Source organism: Helianthus annuus, chromosome 12, assembly GCF_002127325.2.
Source record: "Helianthus annuus cultivar XRQ/B chromosome 12, HanXRQr2.0-SUNRISE, whole genome shotgun sequence".
NCBI classification, from domain to species: domain Eukaryota; kingdom Viridiplantae; phylum Streptophyta; class Magnoliopsida; order Asterales; family Asteraceae; genus Helianthus; species Helianthus annuus.
The window spans coordinates 39,439,200-39,465,007 of NC_035444.2; the positions used below are offsets into that span (position 1 = coordinate 39,439,200).

General features: G+C 36.3%; 2 protein-coding genes and 1 long non-coding RNA gene across 3 annotated transcripts; 1 reads left to right on the plus strand and 2 right to left on the minus strand.

Annotated features, from left to right (window-relative positions):
• Positions 1-5,499: 5,499 nt before the first annotated feature.
• LOC110896598 lies at positions 5,500-5,894 on the minus strand. Its single transcript, XR_002568023.2, has 2 exons — positions 5,816-5,894; positions 5,500-5,734 (listed from the first exon to the last, which is right to left on the minus strand). It is a non-coding gene; the product is annotated as an uncharacterized LOC110896598 (long non-coding RNA).
• An 8,173-nt stretch (positions 5,895-14,067) lies between these two features.
• LOC110896597 (probable serine/threonine-protein kinase PBL21) lies at positions 14,068-20,616 on the plus strand. Its single transcript, XM_022143843.2, has 6 exons — positions 14,068-14,216; positions 14,579-14,754; positions 14,903-14,988; positions 19,684-19,787; positions 19,867-20,258; positions 20,322-20,616. The coding sequence occupies exons 1-6, from the start codon at positions 14,108-14,110 to the stop codon at positions 20,523-20,525; spliced, it is 1,071 nt and encodes a 356-aa protein (XP_021999535.2). The 5' UTR covers positions 14,068-14,107; the 3' UTR covers positions 20,526-20,616.
• Positions 20,617-20,630: 14 nt separating this feature from the next.
• On the minus strand, positions 20,631-25,641 carry LOC110894658 (protein NLP2). The gene is made up of 4 exons (XM_022141883.2): positions 25,427-25,641; positions 23,283-24,160; positions 22,162-22,996; positions 20,631-21,782 (listed from the first exon to the last, which is right to left on the minus strand). The coding sequence occupies exons 2-4, from the start codon at positions 24,087-24,089 to the stop codon at positions 20,902-20,904; spliced, it is 2,523 nt and encodes an 840-aa protein (XP_021997575.1). The 5' UTR covers positions 24,090-24,160; positions 25,427-25,641; the 3' UTR covers positions 20,631-20,901.
• Positions 25,642-25,808: the final 167 nt, after the last annotated feature.

Sequence of the window (25,808 nt, forward strand, 5' to 3'; positions counted from 1 at the left end):
TTCGTGACGCACAACAAGAAGCCCTTAAGGTGGAAAACCGCAAAGCTGAATACCTCCGAGGTGCATTGAAGTACATGGCACCAAATGAAGAGGGAGCCTTATACTTCAAGAAGCGTATTTGGGTTCCACTCTATGGTGGCATACGAGAAGTCATCCTTAATGAAGCCCACAAATCGAGATATTCGATCCACCCAGGATCGGACAAGATGTATCAAGACTTGAAAGAGTACTATTGGTGGCCGAGACTCAAAAGCGATGTTGCTGTCTATGTTGGAAAATGCCTAACCTGTGCTAAGGTTAAGGCCGAATATCAAAAACCGTCCGGTCTACTACAACAACCAGAGATTCCCGTGTGGAAGTGGGAACAAATCTCGATGGACTTCATAACGAAATTACCCAGGACCCCGAGAGGGCACGACATGATATGGGTAATAATTGATCGGTTGACGAAGTCTGCGCATTTCCTACCAATCCGTGAGAAGGATAGCACTGGAAAGCTTGCAGAAATATACTTAAGAGAAATTGTGGCACGTCATGGAGTGCCTATCTCAATCATTTCAGACAGAGATGGACGCTTTGTCTCAAGAATCTGGCAATCATTTCAGGAAGCCTTTGGATCTCAGTTAGATCTAAGCACGGCATTCCATCCGCAAACAGACGGCCAGAGCGAACGGACTATACAAACGTTAGAAGATATGCTTCGCGCATGTGTCATGGATCTAGGCGGCAGCTGGGATACTCACCTACCATTAGTTGAGTTTTCCTACAATAACAGTTACCATACAAGCATAAAGGCCGCGCCGTTCGAAGCTCTGTATGGCCGCAAATGCCGATCGCCCTTATGTTGGGCAGATGCCGGAGATAAACGTATGGTTGGTCCTGAACTTGTTCAAGAGACAACCGACAAGATCGCGCAGATCCGAGAGCGCATTAAGGCGGCTCGAGATCGACAAAAGAGCTACGCTGATCCGAAAAGAAAATCAGTAGAATTCGAGGTGGGAGACAAAGTGCTGTTAAAAGTCTCACCATGGAAGGGCGTAGTCAGATTTGGAAAGCGTGGAAAGCTGAATCCATGATACATCGGACCATTCAGAATATTGAAAAGAATTGGTACCGTGGCATACAAGTTGGAGTTACCGGAAGAACTTAATGGAGTACATGATACGTTTCATGTATCCAACCTGAAGAAGAGTCCAACACAAGAAAACGTGATCATCCCAATGGATGAAGTGCATATTGATGAAGCCCTCCGATTTACAGAACAACCCGTTGAGGTTACCGACTGGAAAGTCAACAAGACCAGGAGGAGCAGTGTGAAACTTGTCAAAGTACGTTGGAACTCTAAGCACGGACCCGAATACACATGGGAACGCGAAGACCAGTTCAAGGAAAAGTATCCCCACCTATTCAAAGAGACTCCTGCAAGGGTTAGTTCATCCTGAATTTCGGGACGAAATTCTTTTAACGGGGGGAGACTGTGACAACTGGCACAAAACCGGTAACTTCCGTACACTTTAATTATTATTTAATGACTGCAATTATGTGCTTAAATGTCAACATTGACTGATTACCTGCTAAACAAGTGAATTCATGCATGTTGTATACTACAAAATATTGCTTTATGCATAAACGAGAGCGTTGCGTCAAAAATAATAGTAAACTCACCGGTAAGACACACTGTGTCAACAGAACTGCAGAAAGTAGTCAGACATTAGAATTGAGGCCTAGGTGTAGGTCCGACGACAAAAGTACATTAAAACCCAAGAGTACATATAAGGGTTTAATTTATAGACATTGCGAAAGCAAAAATAAGCACTAAAAAGCACCCGAAACGCACTTTAAGTGCAGAATTTTGTATAATTCAGCATTTAAACATATGAATATTATGCAGAAATTTCGTTTTATCACCCAGAATATTTCCCTAAGTGTTGGGAATTGAAAGGGTACAAGAAGGGTACTTAAAAGACACTAAAAAGTGTAATTTAGCACTTTAACGGATTAATATCCAACCGAACAACCGGACTTTACCCGGAGCACAAAACAAATATATTGTCAATGACATTGTTTATATTTTACTGAGCTAGTTAGGGTCCCCGAGTACCCTAACACCCGTTACAAAACACTACATAATAGTAACTTATTCAAAGTTCCTAATTATTTAGCTAAATACTAACTATAAAATTGAAATTAAACCATAAACCCAACCCCCCATCCGATCGGTTTCACCATGTGGTGACCACAGTTGTCCTACTTTGATTTTTATAATCACAATTGTCTAGTATCTACCAAACATAATATCCAAAGGGTTTAGTGATTGATGGTTTATAAGAAAGCTTAATGGATAAACATTTCATTCTCACCACTTAACAAAAATTGCAACCCTTTCTTTCTCCCTTTGAATACCTACGGCCGAACCTAACTCCCACCATCTCACCACTTTCAAATTCCATTCTTTCCATATTATTCACATATAAAGGAGAAGGGTCACGCATAAGGAGGCTCGGTGCATACGGAATCGCAAGGACCTCACTACAACGCTATTAACCGCCTACTTTTCGTCTAGTTTCTTCCCTAGTCTCGAGCTAGTAGTAAGTGACTCTAAACACTCCATTGTTCATATCTAAAGTGGTTAATAAGAAATTTAACGGGCAAAAATCATGAACACTGGAGACCAAAACTAAAAGTCTACTAAAAATAATAAACATGGTGGTTAATGAGTAAATATTAGTGTAAAACTTATGGAACATGTTTTGTTATGATTATTGATTATTGTTGGATGCTAGTAGGGGAACGGATCGTCATCTAACTACGCTAGGTCATGTTCATGGAACATGAACTAGCACTATGTTTAGTGTAAAAATAACTAGATGACGAACCCTTTCACTCACAAACATGAACTTGTGTAAAAACGATTTTTCTTATGAAATGGAGTTCTAAACTAGTAGATCTACGGATCTACAAGTGGTATTTTTGAAGAACCAAGAGTATGATGAAATCATGTTTAAAAAGCCGGATCTTTCTCAAAATAAAGACATTTTTGAGAACCAAAAAGTGTGTAGACACTTGTGTAACGAAAGGATTTAACAAAGAAATATTTTCGTAAATACCGACTAGAAGTTGTAAAACTTCATATTCTTTAAAAATAAAGTTTCGAGATAATGATTTTATTTTTTTTAAAGATGGAAAGACTTACCAAATGTGCTAGTAAGTTACTACACATTTTTACACAACTTACAAGTTCATGTGATTGCGATATATGTTTATGTGGGACTAGTTTGATGATGACTGGGAAATTGATTGGTTGAATTTTTAAAAGAAAATGATACGCTAGTAAGCGTGGCCACCTCCAGTTACAGAGGAAACTCTGGCGAAATTTTTCCAGAAAATAACACTTAGAATATTTTTTTTTGTGACAAGTGTTATGAATATATTTTTGGCTTGTTTTCCAAACAAACTTCGCCATGATTTTTATTACAAAATTTCCAAATACCGGAGGAGGATTTTGATAAATAAAACTTGTTAAATATATATTTAGAATTTATATATTTATCTCTTGTATGATTATGTGATTATTTTGTGAACTAGATATATATTATTTTTAGAGTAAAAATAATATGAATTGGAGATACTCGTAATGAGTAAAAATACAAAAAAATACACATACAACATACAAGATACACAATTCGGGTGCAAAGTGCAAAACACAAGATACTTATATTAATTTTAGAGAAAATAATATAAGTAAGATACTTAGTTAAAAATATAAAATATTTTTAACACAAGAATATATACACAAAAGAGAGTGACTGTACTTGTGCGATGCAAGTCTAGTGACTAACGTTAAGAAAACGCGTATAGGTTACGACGTTAATTAAGCAAATCCGGTGAAGTTTACGACGCACAGGAACGCAAAGTTGTGAGTTCATGCTCCCCCTTTTCTCTTAACTGTTTTCAGTTTTATAACTTCGGGGGTGAAATACATGTTACAAACATTTTTATGTTTAACAAATGGTATGATAATAAAAAGCACACCTGGTGAGAACGAGTACCAAGTGTTTAGCGATATAAGAATACAAGAAACACACTTGGTGAGAAACGAGTACCAAGTGTGATGTGATATAAGAATACGGGAAGCGCGCTTGGTGAGAAACGAGTACCAAGTAGGATGCGCTATGAAAAATGATGCGAGAAATAGTGTCACGAATAGGGTACAGAAGCACCATTAATCAACAATATACCTAGACCGCAGAACAAAAGGTTAGATCTAACGGGTGCCGGGCAGCCACACTCTCGGTGAGGGCGAGTACCGAGTAGTGCTTTTGTGTCTCAGAATATACCAATTAAATGCCTAAGGTTTGGTGACTTCCTATGTCGTGTCACATGTTAATGGCTTTGCAACCCATTAACAATCCTGATACATACAGGAATACTTAATTTACATAAAAACACATACCATTCTAAAACTTGATGAATACTTGAGTACGTGGGGTACTCAAGAGAGGCATGGATTATACTTGAGTACGTGGGGTACTCAAGAAGAATTTGAATCATACATGAGTACGTGGTGTATTCATGAAACTGGATTTATGAAAACTCGATTTATTCACAAACTATGTTTTCATACAAAGTATACAAAAATGCAAAACAAAACGGCATGAATTCACACCAACATTATGTTGACGTTTTTCCAAAACTCACATGTATTTCAGGTAACTAGGATGGATGTGCGCGTGGTCTTACTTATGCTCGTGGATGTCGCTTGTTTATTATTAAATAAAGTTGTAACCTTTAAGATAATATGCCATCTGGTGTTGTAAACACTTGACTTATGTTTTGGCAATGTAATGTTTGAAGTTATTTTCGAGCATATAGTATGTTTACCTTTCGTATGCAATGAGAACCTTTCATGATCACACCTCGTGCTTCCGCCGCAGAAAGGGGTGTGACAACTATTTCAGTCCATTAGTTTAAAAATTGCGATTTCAGTCCCTGTGGTTTCACTTTCGTAACCATTTCAGTCCCTGCGGTTTCACTTTTGTAACCATTTCAATCCATTATTCTGTAAAGTACAGGGACTGAAATGGTTACGAGGTTGACTGAAAATGGTTACGAAAGTGAAACCACAGGGACTGAAATCGCAATTTTTAAACTAATGGACTGAAATAGTGATTTTTGACAAACCACAAGGACGAAAATAGTAATTAACTCTTATTTTTATTTTTATTTCATATGATGTTCATCAACTATCTTATAAAATTGCAAAAAAGGTTGTAACCTTATTTGTATGATGTTTAGCAATTACTAAACCAAATAATAATGACTTAATTATAAAATTCAATCAAGTAATCGGTTACGGAGAACTTAAAATGGAAAAGCAATGTAAATATGAGGAAGGTGATGATGTTCAACTAAGTCAAATGATTTAATTCTTTATCAAGTATTTAACAATACTTAATTTATAAAGTTATCAATTTAATTGTATTTATCAATTTATACTCATGTAGAAAGACTAATTCCCTTTACTAACTTCATTGAGTTGTTGTACTATAAGCATAATATGTTGCAATTATTTAAATTTGGTTGGAACCCTTGTGAAATGCTTTATACGATAGTATAGATAAACGCAATCAATTTAAATCTTTTGCGCGGGTTGAAAACATCCGAGCCCTTAAAGTTTGCTGCCCAATCCTGTCAAACAATACCTCCTCAAATATTTCCTCTGCATCTATATTGCCTATATATAGTATCAATTAAATCACACAAAAGCATCATATGTTTAAAAAAATAGTAAAGTAGAAATTAAAAAAGGAAATACCAATAGGCCAAATAAATGTCTATCTCCAAATGAATAACTTTTCTCGTACCCACCCTTTTACACCTCCATATACATGAAGCTGCAAAAAGGAAAAAGACTATAAATTTATGAACAATTAAACAATACATTGGTAAATGGTTCCAGATACTATAGTCATGCAAGGGTACCTTGATGAAGTATGAAGTGTCTGTCTTTTTGTATCCAATAACCTGTGTGTATACTTTATATGTAATATAAAATCATAATTTGAAAAAAAAAACCACTAAATCACCAAAAACATAATAAAACATCAATATAAACTCATAGATTATGTAAAAGAAAACTGTTATCCCATTTGAATATTTTAAGAAACAAACCAAAGTTTTTTCGAATAAATGTTGAAATGGGTATAAAAGAACACACCTTTCCACCAAGATAAATAAATTTCATATCAACTTATCTCTTTCTTATCTCTTTCTTTTCGACTCTAACTCGCACAATAGTAGACAAAGGAGTTGATGTTGAGTGAAATGGTGAATTTATAGCAATGATAGGAGATTCCTTAATCGGTCAAATTTATTACATATTGATTGAAATTGGACCTTTGGAGTGCTTTTGCGGTTTATCCCAATAGGTTTCGTTTATTAATTGCATTTAAGAACCAAACTTATTATTGTATTATTATAATTAATTGTGATTATATTCTCATTTAATTATTTTTTTTTATTTTTTAATATTAATGTAGAAAGACCATTTCACCCCTTACTAACATCATTAAGTTGTTGTACCATAAGTATAAAAGATTGTAATTACTTAAATTTGGTTGGTATCCTTATGAAATGCTTTATAATATAGTACAGATATAGATAGATAGATATAGATATAGATAATTATTTTTTTTATTTTTTAATATTAATGTAGAAAGACCATTTCACCCCTTACTAACATCATTAAGTTGTTGTACCATAAGTATAAAAGATTGTAATTACTTAAATTTGGTTGGCATCCTTATGAAATGCTTTATAATATAGTATAGATTAGGTTCTAGCATTAATGTACTGTACTATATTTTAATATGGTGTTTCATGCATTGCTTTGTTGCAAATTGTGTTGTTTTATTTGTAAATTATTATTATTATTTATAATAATCTAATTAATTTAGCCAAAATCTTGTTAATAATATATTAGAATATATATATATATATATATATATATATATATATATATATATATATATATATATATATATATATATATATATATATATATATATAGTGGATAGGAGTTGGCCAGAAAGTTCAAATTTCCTAAAAAGTGTAAAAAGTCATAAAACACCATAATGTCAACCATAAAACACACCAAAAACCCACAAATAATATGATGAAGATTACTAAAACATCATGTATGTGGGTTTTGTGTTGTGTTTTAGATGTTAAGGCTCTGATTGTGGAATGACAAATATTATTGTGTTTTATGTTGTTTAGCATTGTATGTTTTATATTCATAGTTCTTCTACGATGGTGTGTTTGAAGTTTTTATGGACTATTAGAGTTTGAATATGGTGTTTTAGTAATATTCATTCTATTATTTGTGAGTTTTAGGTGTGTTTTATGCCTGAAATTATTGTGTTTTATGACTTTTTACACTTTTTAGGAAAAACACACTTTCCGTAGGATCCCCACTCTATATATAGTTATTTTAATACTTTTATTATTTTAATATTATAATAATAATTCCTTTTTTTTTACTGTTTAACTTTAATTTAATAATTTTTTAGTATCACGGGGTGGGATAAGCTTGGTGTTAACCGGTACTGGTATCGAAAATACCGGTACGGTCTTGTTTGGTATCGGTACAAATAGTAATTTTAATATTTTAATAATATATATAGTTTTTTATATATTTTTATTATTTTAATATTATAATAATAATTCTTTTCTTTACTTTTTAACTTTAATTTAATGATATTTTTATGATACTTATGATCTTTCGGTTTAAATTTTATCTTAATCTATTAAATTCTGATACTAATATCATGGATAAGTTCTTAATATTTGATATCATTTGGATCCCTTTACCTATTTTTTTTATTATATGTTTTCTTTGAAAATATATTGTTGTGTTTTTATTACGAATTATATTTGAGCTACTTTTAATATATTAGTTACTTCGAAATTTAAATTTATGGTTACCTTGTCAAAGATCATTTTATAGAATAATCACAAGTTTGGAATAATTATCTTTAAACCAATTATTAAAACAAATTAAGATCAAAGTTAACTTTAAACTAATCTACCTTTATCTATAATATATTATTTAGTATAATGTGTTATTGATGATATTAATTTTAATGATTATTGATATATAATTATTTTATTTTATTTTTTATCTTATCTCTTATTTATTTAATATAAATTAAATGCAATTAATAGGATTTTTATAGGATGATGCATTTAAAACAACCATAAATTTTGGTTTTAAAATAGAACATATAACTAAACTTTAGAATATATATAGATTAATATGATATGTAATGTAGTGGCATCAATTAACCAAAACGGATTCTATACGTTCATCTGTCAATATAAAATTCTGTGTTCATACAGAGCGCTAAAAGACTTTCGGTGCTAATTAAATTCCAACTAGTATTAAGCACCCCCCGCGTTGCGGCGGGGGCGAGCACTAATGCCACACTACTGTCAGCGACCACCGACACTGAAATTGCGGTGTTAATGCGAAGAAATTAAACCGAAACGTAAAACGTAGAATAAAATAACTAAGTTGATCTAGGACCCGCGCGTTAACCCGCGTCAATTTTTTCTCGTTTGACAGGTCCATCGTAATCTATATATAATATATATCATTACCACTATACAAACCATAATGCATACATTATAACAACCATTGCATCAATATGTTGCAAATTATATTTATACAAGATTTAGACTAAATTAATTAGATTATTATAAACAATAATAATTTACAAATAAAACAACACAACTTTGAATGGATCAAACCGATTGAATATGGTAAGATAATGAAACCATTATTTGATTAGGGTACAACCACTTAAGCACAATTTACAACCATACATGCATACAAAAACAGACTAAATTTGGTAAGGTAATGAAACCATTATTATTTGATTAAGGTACAACCACTTAAGCACAACTTACAACCTATATACGATTAATGTACAACCATTTTAAGACAACTTACAACCAAATATGCACACAATTGTTTTAAATTAATAGTATATAAATGTGGAAATTTCGTTTGTTTACTGTTCCTATTTTGTTTAATATTTAATTTTTATAATTTTTATAATTATAATTTAATGATTGCAATATGGAAATTTCGTTTTTAATTCTGTGTGAATGTGAAAAGATGAATTTCATTGATGAAAAGAATAGAATGAATACAACAATATATAGAGGAGAAAACTACAACAAGACCCCTAAAGAATAAGGAAAAATACAATAGATATAAATACTATCTAACATCCCCCTGCAAGCTGAACGGTGGTGGACCAACGCAAAGCAGATTTCGAAGAGAGCAAAACTGCGATGAAGGAAGACTCTTCGTAAAAATGTCAGCAACCTGAAGCTTGGTTGGAACGAATTTGGTAACCAGTTTTCCTGCTTGGACTAATTCTCGTAAGAAATGATAATCAAGATCTATATGCTTGGCCCGCTTATGTGCAACAGGGTTTTGAGTCAGAAAAATGGCACTCTGATTATCACAAAGAATAGTAGGTCTGTCAGGCGGAAGAGCATGAAGTTCCTGAAGAAGATGAGTTATCCATACAATCTCTGCAGCAGTGTTAGCCATAGCACGATATTCAGATTCGCAACTTGATCTAGCAACAGTAGGTTGTTTCTTAGCACTCCAAGAAATTAGATTTCCACCCAAAAATATAGAATAACCATACGTTGAGCGACGTGTCTCTAGACAACGAGCCCAATCAGCATCAGAATAACCAAGAAGACATGTGGTAGTGGGACGACTGTAATGTAACCCAAAAGCAAGTGTACCCTTGAGATAGCGCAAAATGCGTTTCACTTCCTGAAAGTGGTCAGTAGTAGGGGCATGAAGAAATTGACTGACTTGATTGACAGCATAGGACATATCAGGCCGTGTGATCGTCAGATACTGGAGAGCACCTACAATTGAACGGTAGAATGTAGCATCTTGAAACATAGTACCTGTAGAAACAAAAGAAACATTGGTGCTTAAAGGTGTTGGAGCCGGTTTGGCATCCAACATCTTGGCACGCGTTAATATGTCTAAAGCGTATTTTGACTGATTTATGAAGAGATCATTTTTAGTGTAGGTAACCTCCAGACCCAAAAAATAGTTGAGTTTTCCAAGATCTTTGATTGCAAACTCTTTATTGAGACAGGAGATAAAGGAGGAGATAGTTGGTTGATGGTTGCCGGTAAGAATAAGATCATCCACATAGACAAGGAGATACATCATGCAGTTATCACGTTTGTAAACAAATAATGATGGATCCGCACGACTACAGGAGAAACCATTGTTTAGGAGAAACAAGCTTAAGCGATGAAACCAGGCCCGAGGGGCCTGTTTTAGCCCATAAATGGCTTTGTTCAACTTACAAACATGTGATGGAAATTGAGCATTAATGAAACCCTTAGGTTGTTCCATGAAGACATTTTCAGTCAAATGGCCATGTAAAAAGGCATTGTTGACATCAAGCTGGTGAAGATGCCAATTGTGAATGACACTCAACGCCAAAACGGTTCGAACAATAGTGGCTTTAACAACAGGACTGAAAGTATGAGAGTAGTCAAGTCCCGGAATTTGACTGAAGCCTTGGGCAACGAGACGGGCTTTGTAACGTTCAATGGAACCATCAGCTCGAAACTTCGTTCTGAAAATCCATTTAGATCCGACAATATTGACATTAGAAGGTCTTGGAACAAGAGTCCAAGTGTTGTTTCTAGTGAGAGCATTAAACTCTTCCTCCATGGCATGTATCCATTTGGGGTCTTTGGAAGCATTAAGGAAAGTAGTAGGATCATTGGATGCAAATAAAGCATGATGTAACGGGAGAGTTTTAGTATGAGCTAAGTCAACCCGATGACGAATTTTAAATATTCCAGATTTTGAACGAGTCGTCATCGGATGGGTGGGAAGAGGCGGAGGAGCAGGAACCGACGGGGTCGGAGACGAGTGAGCGGAAGACTCAATATTAGGCTGAAATGATTGCTGGGCCGGAGACACAGTCGAGGGAACAAGGGACGGAGAGCTGGGCTGTGGCAAGGATTGGGCCGGCGACACAGTAGGTGAAGCGGGCTCAGAGGTAGCAGTGGTAGAAGGTGAAGTGGTAGAAGGTGAAGTGGGCTCAGGAGTATCAAGTGAAATAGCTGGGCTCATGGGTGTAGTAGGTAAAACAGTTGGGCCTGTTGAAGGAATAACATCAGGTGGGTTTGGAATAAAGGGAATAGTAAAAGGGAAAGTATTATGTTTGGGACTAGTATTTTTGGTTGTTTCAACAGTGGGTTGAAACTGTTTTGGTGGAGCAACTTGTGGTGATACATCCAAAAAATTTGTGATTTCAAGCGAGTCAAGAGTATTATTAGCGGTGGTATTGGTATCAAAAGGAAAAAAATGACTCGTCAAAGCGAGCACTTCTAGTGACGTAAATACGAGATGTAGAAGGATCAAGACACCTATAGCCTTTGTATTTGGTGCAATATCCAATAAAAATGCATGGGATGCTACGGGGAGATAATTTATGATGAGTATAATCACGGAGACAAGGATAGACACGACATCCAAAAGGTCGGAAAATATTATACTTTGGTGTTTGATGATACAAGAACTCAAACGGTGATTGTCCTTGTAAAATTTTTGATGGTAAACGATTAATTATAAAAACTGCGGATGCAAAAGCATCTACCCAATAAGTGGTGGGTATTTTGCCATGAAAGAGCATAGCCAAGCCCGTTTCAACAATATGACGATGCTTTCGTTCAACCCTACCGTTTTGTTGTGGGGTATGAGGACAAGACATCCGATGAAAAGTACCATTTTGAGCTAGCAATTTTTGAACTCGGTTGTTGGTAAATTCTGTGCCACCATCACTTTGGAAAATTTTGATTTTAGTAGAGAACTGAGTTTGAATGAAAGATATAAATACTGATAAAGCATCAAAAAAATCGGATTTGGCTTTAAGAGGATATAGCCAAGTAAACCTCGAGTAATCATCCACAAAGGCAACATAATATAAAAAATTACCAATTGACCTAATGGGAGAGGGTCCCCACAAGTCACAATGAATTAGTTCAAGTGGCATAGATGCCCGTTTATCATTAGTCAAAAAAGATTGTCTTTTTGCTTTTGCAAGTTCACACGGGGAACAAAGACCCGGTTTAGGTAATACGGAAGTAAACGACAAAAACCCATTATTTTTCAACATAGAGATAACATCAAAATTAACATGACCAAGTCTCGAATGCCACAACTCAAATGAAGCTTTTGGACAAGATGATGCGGTAACCAAGGCTTCATGAGTTTGGCGAAGAACGTAGAGGCCGTCTTCACGGCACCCCTGGGCTAGAGTCTGCTTGGTGGCGCGATCCTGAATATAAAAATAGGGGTGAGAAAAAATAACATCAACATTATTATCTTCGGTCAATTTCCCAATGGACAATAGATTTTTGGTGATAGATGGAACCACCAAAACGTCATTAAGGGCAATATTACCTTGAATTTGTGTGTGCCCAATATGTGTAACAGGAAGGGATTGACCATTGCCAAAATAAACTTTTTGGTTACCTTGAGTTGGAGTCGGATTTTGAAGAGCATTAGTATTCGGTAACATGTGAGTGGTGGCCCCAGTGTCGGATGTCCAATCGGGAACCGTGGCGTTTAAGTTGCATTGAGCATGGAATGCACTAGCCAATTGTTCCGAAGTCGGAGAGGCAGATTGAGCATACGAGGCCAACTGAAAACATTGGGCCGCGGAATGGCCAGACTTATGGCATAGCTGACACTTCGGTATACGATTTTGGCGCCCAAAACTCTTATGAAACCCCCTGTTGTTGTTAAATCCCTGGCGATTGGGCCTAAAATTGCCCGAATTGGGCTTGTTGGGCCGATAAGATGTAGGCTGCCTAGGATTCGAGTTTTGGGCAGTGAAAGCAACAACAGGAGAATCAATATTGCCATGCAAATTTTTTAGAAACATCTCATGGCTTTCAGCACTAGCAAGAAGATCAATAAAAGATGGGATAGGACGTACCGATCGAGTGGAAGTTGAAAAGCTTTCGAAGGATGCACCGAGACCACATAGAAACCAATGCATTTGATCCATTGCATCAACGGGATGACCAATGGCATTGAGTTGATCACATATAGCTTTGAAGGCCCGTCCAAAGTCCGCAACCGGTTTGTCACCTCTCTTAAGAGCGCGAAGATTATCGCGTAAATTTTGAACCCGTTCGACCGAAGCATTGCAAAAGGCTGCTTCAAGGGCCAGCCAAATATCTCGGGCCGAAGTACGCCCAATCGTAACAGAAAAAGCTTCCTCAGTCAGCGAGGAATTCAAAATTATAATTGTCTGCTGCTCGTTTCTGACCCAAGAGGCATATTCAGGGTTCTGTACCTGTTTATCTTCTGACGAAATTGTAGGAGAAGGCGGATTAACTGAACCATCAATATGAGGTAACAACTGCTGATAAGATAATATCGGTTCCATCTGAGTTTTCCAGCTTATGTAATTTGTGGGTGATAGCTTAATAGCAATCATCGGTGCAAGACCCGACATTAAGGGATTGGCAGAAGAGGAAGCCATGGAGAACAGAGGGCAGACGGAAGAAGAGACAGAAGTGGAGTGAAGGCAGAAAAAGAAAAGAAAAAAAAGGAGAAGGAGAGATGCAGGAAGATGATCGGTGAGGAAGAAGAAAGAGGGGTGGGGGAGCAAAAGGTCTTGGAAACTCAACCAATTAAGGGAATGGCTGATACCATGTGTGAATGTGAAAAGATGAATTTCATTGATGAAAAGAATAGAATGAATACAACAATATATAGAGGAGAAAACTACAACAAGACCCCTAAAGAATAAGGAAAAATACAATAGATATAAATACTATCTAACAAATTCGTTGGGTGTTGAATTTTTGTAGCAATGCCGCGTTATTGCATTAAGAGTTTTCGTAAACACTTGCCGGATTCATCTATTTAGGTCGGTTTTTACTTCATGTATGCTCAAGTAATGTTTTTATTTCATAATGTGTAGCTTGTTGTTTCGTTATATGAATTTCTGAATCGTTTTGAAGCATCTCTATGTATGTGTTGAATCAGTTATTAAAGATGAGGTGCTCTTGTTGGATTAAATTTCGTTCTAAAAATGTCAAAAATAATGATGATGATATGGCATCCATTGAAGTTGCAGGTATGAAACTGTGAATAATAATACATTTGATCTGTTGTAGCTTATCGTTTAATTTGATTTAATATTCATTGTTATGGTTGAATAAAGATTTATTAAATACTTACTAATGAATCTTTAGAAGTTACAAAATGATAATTTGAGATTAGATATGATTGAAATTACGTATAAGTTCCTAACTAATAATTTAATATATTTGAAGTCAAATATCTCACATAAGCGTATATTTTATATATTATGTTTTATTATTGTAAATACAAAAGGGTGAAATAAGAGAATTCGGGAAAAGAATCTTGGGTTCACATAATTGATGTATCGTGTTTTCAATAATGTGGTTTGGTTGTAATATCTCTGCATGTGTATAGATGGGAACGTGACAGATTCTAGTAGCGGCAAAGGGTTTAGTAGTCAGAGAGCTAAAATGGCACGTTGTTTTACATTTCATGAACTTGCTATTGCAACAGACAATTTCATGGGAGCTAATTTGATTGGAAAAGGTGGATTCGGTCGTGTTTATAAGGGCCAATTAGGATCAGGGGAAGTAAGTTGTATTCTTAAATTTGTTTACCAATTACCATTGCCAATTTTTATCATCTTAAGATAAGTATAATCATTTTGAGGATGGATTTCGTTTATGTGATGCTTTTAAGTCTTAGATTGTGGGAATAATTGTTGAATTTGATGAACAGATAGTTGCTGTTAAGCAGCTTAACCTCAACGGTCTTCAAGGGAACCCGGAGTTCATCGTGGAGATTTTTATGTTGAGTCTCTTATTGGATGAAATTTGTAAGGATTAACAGAATGTATTGATAGGGTTCTTGATTGAATTGGTAAATGTAACATTACATGATACGAATATATATATACATCCCGGAGAAAACTAATAACCGTCCCTAACTTTATATTATAAAGAATAACAATAATAATGACATAATGTTACCTATAAACTTAATAAACCTATATAAGATCTAGCTTATATTTAATATTGTTCTAATACCCTCCCGTAAGCTAGATCGAGAAATTTGCTGAACCTTTAGTCAGCGTGTGCATCCCATATCTGCAGCTGATTTTTCAGATGGTTGAAGACCTTTAGCTGCAAAGCTTTGGTGAGTATATCGGCAATTTGATTTCCGGTGGGACAGAAATGTACTTCTACATTGTTGTTCTTAATCAAATCTCGAATGAAATGATATTTAATTCTTATGTGTTTGCTTTTGCCGTGAAATACAGGATCTTTGGCAAGACTTATTGTGGATTTATTATCACAATGAATTATTACTGGACCTTTGACTCCTTCTTGAAGTTCCTCCAGAATTCCTTTAAGCCAGAGTGCTTGACATCCTGCCATGGAAAGAGCAATATACTCAGCTTCTGTTGAAGATAAAGCTACTACCTTTTGTTTCTTTGACTGCCATGCTATAGTTCCTGTTCCTAATTGAAATACGTATCCAGATGTGCTCTTACTATCATCTATGTTACCCGCATAGTCACTGTCACTGAAACCCGTTAATGTCCCTTTCCCTCCTTTTGAGTAAACGAGTCCTTGGTTTAGAGTTCCTTTTATATATCTTAAAATTCTCTTTCCTGCTTCCTAGTGACTTCGTTTGGGCTGCTCCATGAATTGACTTATCTTGTTGACTGCAAACATTATGTCTGGCCTAGTATTTGTCAGATACATCAAACTTCCCACCAGTCTCCTATATAAATTGGAATCTACATCATCGTCCATGTCTTGTTTTGACAAGCGCAAACCATATTCCATTGGAGTTGAAAGCGTGGTGCAGTTTATCATATTGAATCTGTCTAATAAACCCTTTGCATATTGATGTTGTGAGAGAATGATGTTTCCATTGTTGAAAGTGACTTCCATTCCCAGGAAGTAGTGCAGCGTTCCCATATCAGTCATTTCAAACTCACGTTTCATCAAATCTTTGAATGTCTTGAGACTAGACATTGAATCACTAGCTATAATAAGATCGTCCACATACAGACAGATAATTATCCTTTCATCTTTAGATATTTTCGTGAATAAGGTATGTTCATACGTACACTTCTTGAATCCATGTGTAATAAAGTATCCTTCTATTCTACTGTACCAAGCTCTCGGAGCTTGTTTTAAACCATATAATGCCTTCTTTAGTTTACATACCTTCTTTTCTTCACCTTTCACTACATATCCTTCTGGTTGTTCAGTGAAGACACATTCCTTAAGATTCCCATTTAAGAAGGCCGTTTTAACATCCATTTGGTGTAAATACCATCCATGATGTGCTGCTAATGCAAGTACAAGACGAACTGTATCGAATCTTATTACCGGGGCAAAGACTTCTTGATAATCTATCCCGTATTTTTGACTATAACCTTTCACTACTAATCTAGCCTTGTACTTGCTTACCTTTCCATGCTCGTCATATTTCGTTTTGTATATCCACTTAACACCAATTGGTGTTTGATTCTTAGGAGGATCCACTAGATCCCAGGTATCGTTTTTGATTATGGACTCCATCTCCTTATCCATGGCTTCTTGCCATTTGATATCTTTGCTTGCTTCATTATATGTCGTTGGGTCAGAGTCCGCATACAAGACAAAATTCACTACATTACTAGCATTACTTTGGCTTTTGTTATAAAGTTCCCTTACTTGTGCTTCTGTTAGAGCCGAAGAATTTTGATATATTTCTGACACTTGTTTAGTTTTTATAACCTCATTTTCAGAATCAGATGAAGTGTCTTCATGAACTCCGGATCCCTCACTATTTCTATTTCCTGTTTCTTCATCATCAGCATTTTGCATATTATCTTCATTGTTACTTGTATGATTTTCATTTGCACCGCTCACTGAAGGTGTTTCACTTCCGCTTCGGTCTTCTACCATATCCTCTACAGCCACAGTTTGATCATCATCACTTACATTGTTCATTCCTATGCATAACTTTCCATCACTTCCTTTTGTAGTTACCCAGTGTTGACTTTCACTGAAGATTACATCCCTGCTTATGATTGTTCTATTTGTCACCGGATTATATAGCTTGTATGCTTTACTATGTTCGCTATACCCAACGAATATAACCCGCTCGGTTTTAACATCTAACTTGGTACGATTTTGCTTTGGAATATGAACATAAGCAATACACCCGAATATCCGGAGATGATCTACATTGGGCTTCCTACCACTCCATACTTCTTGTGGTGTTAGTTCTGGAACACTTTTGGTGATAGTTCGATTCAGTAGATAAGTAGCACAAGACACGGCTTCGGCCCAATACATGTTTGGTAGTTCTTTCATTTTCATCATACTCCTACTTAATTCCATGAGAGTTCTATTTTTTCTTTCTGCTACCCCGTTTTGCTGAGGAGTATAACTAGTAGTAAGTTGATGATGTATTCCGTTTTCCTTTAAAAAATTTTGAAATTCATGTCCACAATACTCTCCGCCCCTGTCCGTCCTCATGCTCTTAATTTTATAACCTATTTGATTCTCTGCTAGACGTTTGAAATTTCTAAAGTAACTTAAGGCTTGAGACTTGAACTTTAGAAAATATACCCATGTCTTTCTCGAAAAATCATCTATAAATGTAATAAAATACCTGCACCCTCCGATAGATTGTGTTTTCATGGGTCCACAGATATCAGAATGGATAAGTTGAAGAGGTTCACTTGCTCGCCATACAGCTTTCTTTGAGAACGGCTTTCTAGCATGTTTACCAAAGATGCATCCTTCACATATGTGCGATGATTTATCGATCTTTGGCAATCCACTTACCGTCTCATTCATGCCCATATCATGCAGAGTCTCGAAGTTCACATGTCCGTATCTTCGATGCCATAAAACCGAGTTGTCTTGAGTAGTCATGTTGCAAACTCTAGGAACTATGTCATGTTTCATATTCAACGGGAACATCTTGTTACCTGTCATCTTAATAGTTCCCATGCAGTAACCAGATGAATCATGAATTGTGCATCCTTTTTTATTAAATCTTACATCATAACCCTTCTGCACTAACTGACCGACGCTTAATAAATTATGTTTTAACCCATTCACATAAAACACATTCGGAATCTTCTTATCTTGTCCCTTGATTCTGACGTTTACCTCTCCACATCCGAGAACTTCTAACTTTTTATCATCTCCAGTTCTTACTTCCCTTTGTTCTGATTCGTCCAGATTTACAAACAGGCTTCTATTGCCTGTCATGTGATTGCTGCATCCGCTATCTAGGTACCAGCAGTCGTTTTTGACTACTTCCTCCACATTAAAGATCATAAACATAGTGTCATCGTCTTCATCTTCTACATCTTCCTTATGTAACATAGCATTGTTTGATCTATCACTATCTTCTCGTTTGTTACAAAATCTAGCCGTATGCCCTATTCTTTGACAATTGTAACACCGAATCGAACCATTAAACCTGTTCCTTCCTTTTCCTCGTCCCCTTCCTGGGATATCATTTTTAAACTGTCTTGATCTATCGTAATTACTCCCTTGAACTTGAAACGCTTGTTCTACGGATGTATCATCATACTGTTTTAACCTTAATTCATGTGATTGAAGAATACCTAACAGTTCCTCAGTGGAAATCATATTTAGATCTTTCGATTCTTCAATTGCCACGACCACCGATTCATACTTCCTAGTCAAACTTCTTAAGATTTTCTCAATTACACGTTGTTCATCTATCCGTTCTTCATTCATACGTAATTGATTGACTATTATCGTGGTACGGTTAACATAATCTTCTATACTTTCACTTTCTTTCATTCGTAAATTATCGAATTCACATCTTAGGGTTTGAAGCCTTACCGTTTTAACCCTGTTCTCCCCTCTGTATGCTTTGTGCAAAACTTCCCATGCATCTTTTGATGTTTTGCATGTTGCAATACGTTCGAATACCATTTCGTTCACTGACTGGAACATAATATGCATCGCCTTCTTGTCCTTTTTAACCTTTTCTTTATAAACATTCTGTTCATTCTCCGGTGCATTGGATGCAATTTCGGTATAACCTTCATCCACAATTGACCATAAGTCTTGTGATTCTAGTAAAACATTCATCTGTATATGCCTATGGTAGTAATTCTGTCCCAATAATTTGGGAATTTGGGTTTGAATTCCACCATTCGTCGTCATGTTTACAGGTCTGATGAAATTGTAATCTTCTGAGACTGAAAAATGATGATATTGTAATGAATCTGTCGAATAATGATCACGGATCGGTGGCTCTGATACCACTATATTGGATGAAATTTGTAAGGATTAACAGAATGTATTGATAGGGTTCTTGATTGAATTGGTAAATGTAACATTACATGATACGAATATATATATACATCCCGGAGAAAACTAATAACCGTCCCTAACTTTATATTATAAAGAATAACAATAATAATTAATGACATAATGTTACCTATAAACTTAATAAACCTATATAAGATCTAGCTTATATTTAATATTGTTCTAATATCTCTTGGGCCATTCGAACCTTGTTACTTTGATAGGTTATTGTGCAGATGGAGATCAGAGACTATTGGTCTATGAGTACATGCCACTGGGTAGCCTAGAAAATCATCTTTTTGGTAGGCCTTATGGTATACTTGTGCCTTTAGATTTGACTATTTGAGTGCTAAAAATGATTGTTATATTTTTGATTTCCAGATCTAGAGCTTGATCAGGAGCCACTGGATTGGCACACCAGATTAAAGATTGCTGTCGGTGCAGCTCGTGGCCTTGAGTATCTCCATTGCAAAGCAAATCCACCCGTAATTTATCGTGATTTAAAGTCTTCAAATATATTATTGGATAATGACTTCAATCCTAAGCTTTCAGACTTTGGAATGGCTAAACTAGGCCCAGTTGGCGATAACACTCATGTGTCAACCCGTGTTATTGGTACATATGGTTATTGCGCTCCTGATTATGCAATGAGTGGAAAATTAACTATAAAGTCTGATATATATAGCTTTGGCGTTGTCTTGTTGGAGTTGGTTACTGGCCGAAAGGCTATTGACAAGACAAAGAAACCCGGAGAGCAGAATTTGGTTTCTTGGGTGAGTACATTTTTTTTTTCACAAATTGTCACTCCTTTCAATAACATCCTTGAACTTATTCAGGCCCGTCCCTTTTTGAGAGACCGTAAGAAGTATGTTCAATTGGTGGACCCTCTACTGCCTGGTCGATTTTCGATGCGTACGGTGCACCATATGGTTGCAATAACTGCGATGTGTCTTCAGGATGAAGCAAATTTCCGGCCTTTGATTAGTGATATTGTTGTTGGACTCGAGTACTTAGCCTCTCAAGCTGAAATGTGTAAATAACCATAAAAGTTTGACTATTGAGTCGTAACTTAAGTAGATAGTAACAAAATACATATCATATCATGCATGAAACTATGCTGAATGCAAAAAAAAAAAAAAAAAAAAAAAAAGCCAATGGGAAGTATTAACTTATATAGGCAATACACACAATAGTATCTTGCATTTGCAATACAACACACATAACTACTTATACACTATGCATTACATGATGTTGTATCTATATCACCTGCTATATATTAAATCTACTATACATTTTATATGTCACACAAACTCCTTTGCTATAAACAAAAAACAACGCCATATATCAATACCATGGTGAACATAAAACCCAAACCATAACCGAAAAATCCAAACTAATTAACCGAAACCGATTGGTTTACAATATTCCATAACTGAATATTTCGGTTTTAGTTTGGTTTGAACCCACACTACTACCGACACGAAGTTGTGGCTCACGAAGAGTGAGCCTAATGGTGCCACTTTTTTTAAACGACTTATAAACATCAAGACACTCTTCTACGTCAGCGTCACAAGTTAGTAACACCCATTCGTTATCCTCATCGAGATACTTTAATTGATACCTGCTGGTATCATTCAAGCAAAACCTTTTTGTAATTTCTTGCAACAATTCACTGTAACCCCAATATTTTTGCATCCGAAATCGTAACTTTTCTTCACCAAACGTCACTTTTACCCTCCAAAGATTGCCTTCACGTGGTTTAGGGGGATGATTTTCACATTTAATAGGTAATATTCCATCGGGGATACTCTTTAGTTTAGTAGTGAGAGGCTCGTTCAGCACTTTATGGCTCTGAGATCTTAGAAAGATCTTTGGTTCTTTGTCTGGATTGTTCGATGCATGAATATCTGCGTCGCTTTTGGTTCTTTTTAGAGCTCCGTCATTGGTAACTTCGTTGAAGCTTGGTACGTTGTGGGTGTCACCAGATAAAGAATGGCCCGAACTCGAACTCAGGCTGCATGAAGTGGTCACGATGGTGCTGTCCATGGGCTTAGAGTCGAAGGTTTCAATATTTGTAGCTGGATAGGGAGAATGGGTAGTTGTTGATGGGTTGGGTGATGCAAGTTTCGGGAAATTTGAATAGAGAGACCTGATCTGAAACGAACCCGACCCGCCATGGATCGACTCCATTACAAGTTGGATCTTCTTTAGTGAGTGATCGACTTTCTTGATCTTTCGAGATGGCCATCGTTGTATCCCATGCTGCCTGCATATCCGTTTTAGAGTCGTTGGACAAACTGCAAGTACAGTAACACGAGTCAAGATGTGAGATAGAACCATGCTGCCTGCATATCCGTTTTAGAGTTACGAGGCCCATAAGCAGTGGACGAAAGATCTCGACGAGCCAGATCGTGTGACAAACGCCAAGCTGTCGGGCCCCAAGTGACATCATTTAGGACTCGAATTTTGTCATTAGAGATTTTCCCCTTTTTTAGTGATTACCAATTTTTTTTATTTACGCGTTTATTTTAATCTTTAACTTCAGTATTTATTTCACACTTTTTAAATACAAAAATTTGGTGAAACCTGTCAAATTTATAATTCACTATAAAGCAACCACATGTTTCCGCTTTGCATCATTTTGCAAAAAAAAAAAAAAAAAAAAAAAAAACTTACCACCGATATTCTTGGCAGCCTCTTTCAAGCTGCCAGCAAACTGTTGCCTTATCATTTCTAAGGTGATAGTTTTCTCCAGCTTAGCACCAGCACGTCGTTTCTCTAGTTCTGAACCCGAGCCTGAGCCTGAGCCTGACCCCGACCCCGGACCATGACTGTGACCATTTGTTTCTTCTTTTTTTGGCACAGGTTCAGTATCGGAAGCTACAAGTAAACCTTTGTGAACACCATCTTCCTGCAACTCCATCTCCGCAACGATCCTCAAGCCTCCGCAAACCTTTCGTATAATAACCAACAACGAATTAATCATTGCTTTTTGTTCTTCAGGATTCTTGCAGTCAGCAGGCAAGAAAAATTCCAACACAAAGTCAACCGCGGGAGCATACTTGGTTCTGACTAGTATAGCCACAGCAGCATGCAAGTCAAAGATTTTAGCATGATGAGCAAGCGGGTACTCGGCTTTCAAGTATGCGGTGACATCAGGCGAGTAACAAAACGGCTCACTGGTTGTGAAAGCTTTACCCACAACACCTTGACCTATAAACAAGTGATGCTCAGAACAAGCTTCTTGAAAATCTTTAAATCGATGGTCAGATACGTATGAAGCAGAATCAACCGTGGAGATACAGCGGATTAAATTCTCGTCGGAGTGGCGGCAACCACCTTTTCCACCTTGGTTGATGCATGGAATCCATGTCTGAGCTAGTGGTAGATTATGCTTCATGCATGCACATTTAAGGGCTTCAAGAATCTCCGGTAATGCAGGATGATAGAAGCCACCACTTACTTTGATATTTTGTGTGTTTGAAACTTCGGAACTCCTGAGGTCAACTGCCTATCAAAATCATGAAAGTGCTTTTGGATTAGACTTTTTTATACCATGAAAACCCGTTACTAGAAAACTCACGGGACCCACTAATACCCTGTTAACCAATCGTAGCTTCCGCTGGGCAAGTAGCCTTCAAGAGGTTATGGCAGGAAACCAGTGGAAACAAGATTCGAACCTAAGACCTCTGCCGGAGGGGAATCAGGTGCTTACCACTTACCACTGTACCACCCCTTGAAGGTTTGTATTAAACTTTTTAACTACCGATAATCTTGAAAAACTATAAAAAGCATACCTCAAGAGCGTTACAAAGGCTTTGAATCTCTAGAGTGTATTTACTCTTCTGAGTAGTCATAACAACCTCAACAACACCAATGCAATTCTTAACATCATGATCAAAAACCGGAATCGCAAAACTCCCACGAACATCATGTTCTTGAGCATGAGAAACTCTCGAATACTCTTCAATCTTAAAAAGCCGAACATCAGGAGTCCACTCGGGTACTTTTTCCATAAATACCCTTCCGGGCAGTCCTACATTTTCTTTAGCATCCCCTTCAGCTGGAAAATGGTAACTTTCTGATACATTTCTGTAATAAGAAAGCTGAGGGCAATTCAAATCAAGAGAGAAAAGCCGTCGGCTTGTGCTTAAAACTTTGTTTCCTTCTCTAGTTTCTGGTAGCCATACTTGAATAAGTGCATGCTTGTCAATCGCGTAACGTCTAATGCTATCAATAGCATAAATCAATCTTTCCATCACAGATAATGAAGAGCCAGAACTTGCCATTGGTGCAATCCACCATTGTTTGCTTGATTCGAAAAAAAATTCAGAGGGGTTTGGTGAATTAATGAGGCTTTTGACATGGGATTTTGGCGATTCTCTTTCTTGATCGTTTGACACCGGTTTTTCGATGTTGGATTCCAATTTGGGCCATTGAAATGATGGATCAAAAGGGGGGTTGGAAGCAGAGGGATTATTGTTCAAGATTTGAGATTCGTTAGTTGTTTGTAACCAACATCCATCTAACAAGAGTTCATCCATGTAACTGAAATCCATAGGCGAATTCGATGAATTTTCGAATGTGAAAATGTTACTACTCATGACTAATCTTTAAGTTGACTCCCAGAATTACTATTTTGAAAGGCGAAAGATGTGTTGTTCAAACTCTTCAACTGAAATGTGTCAAAATGGGAGAAACATTCTTTAACTTCAGAATTAGACATCAAGAAACTTATATAGATTTTGCTATTTTGACTTGTGTAACAGGTCAAACATGTAATATAATCATGAACAGATGCAAAACGATCAATCTAACCACTTGGGGTGTCCCAGTGGCCAGCCTCACCCACCTCTTCCCAGAGAACCCGGGTTCGAATCCTGGCAGGCACACCCTCCAAGCTTTCGCTTCGGTGGGTAGTAACCGCCAGGCAGCTATGGGGCTAAGCTAGCTTGTGGAGTGAGATCACTCCAGCGGTTGGGAGAACCGTGCAATATCCTCCCCCCCCCCCCCCCCCCCCCAAATGATCAATCTAAGAAATCCAAGCTAAGAAAAGCCAAATAAAGTTGTATAACATGTTAAGTTTAAGGTGAACTGACATGATAAGAATTAACACTAGGAAAAATCAAACTTTTTTTGGTCAAGTTTGCTACTTTGACCTGTCCAAATAGTCAAACTTGACATATAATCATCAGCAGATGTAAAAAAGATCAATCAATGAAGACACCCAGATAAGAATATCCTACATAAAATGATAAAAACCCTTGGAAAGTCAAATGGTTCTTCAGAAATTGCTGTGTTGACTTCTCTAATTCATCAAAAATCTAAAATAATTATCATTTAGCAATAGTTTCAAAAAGATCAATCTAAGAAGAAATCCAAGCTAAAAACAAAAACCAATAAAGTTCTTTAACATGTTAGATTTGAGGTGAACTGGCATGATATAAACACTAGAAATTTTTTTGCAAGATTTGCAACTTTGACTTGTCCATATGGTCAAACATTTCAAATAATCATAAACAGATGCAACAAAATCAATCAATGAAGAAACCCCAGATAAGAATATCCTACATAAAATGATGAAAACCCTTGGAAAATCAAATGGCTCATCAAAAACTGCCATTTTGACTTCTGTAATCAGTCAAAAAATGCAAAATAATTATCATTAATCAACAGATGCAAAAAGATCAATCATTCAAGAAACTAAAAACCCATTTCAGATTACCATATCCCATCCCTAAACATTCAAAATAACAAGTTAAAAACACCAGAAACTCATAATATTCTGTAAAGATTTGCCAATTTGACTTATGTAACTGGTCAAACATGTAAGATGATCATCAACAAAACAGCAACAAGATCAACCATTGATGAAATCTTAATCAAGAACACAACATATATTATCATAAGAAAAGTCCTGCGAATCATCTTTACATTCTACCTTGTAAGCTTGCTGATTTGTTGTTTGTTCAAGATTTCTTGTTGCAATCTCAGAGCCCCACCATAACCCTCAAGGGAATCCCACAGCTGATCAAGATCCTTGGTTAAAGAATGAAAGATTCAATTTTTAAGATTGAAGTGTGATGATTCATGGGAAATAGAGGTACAGAACTAAAGGTTGCTGATGTAAGATTAATAAATAATGGGGTTTTGTTTAGTTTTTTAATGTGGGTGTTGGGGCAAAACTTGTGGTCTTGTCACTTAAGTATTAACATGTTAACGATTTTGCCCCTATGGTTTCATTTATGACGATAGTGCATTGATTTTTTCAGAATTTTACAATTTGTGTCACTTGATAAACTTGTAGAAAGTTGTATTGTTTT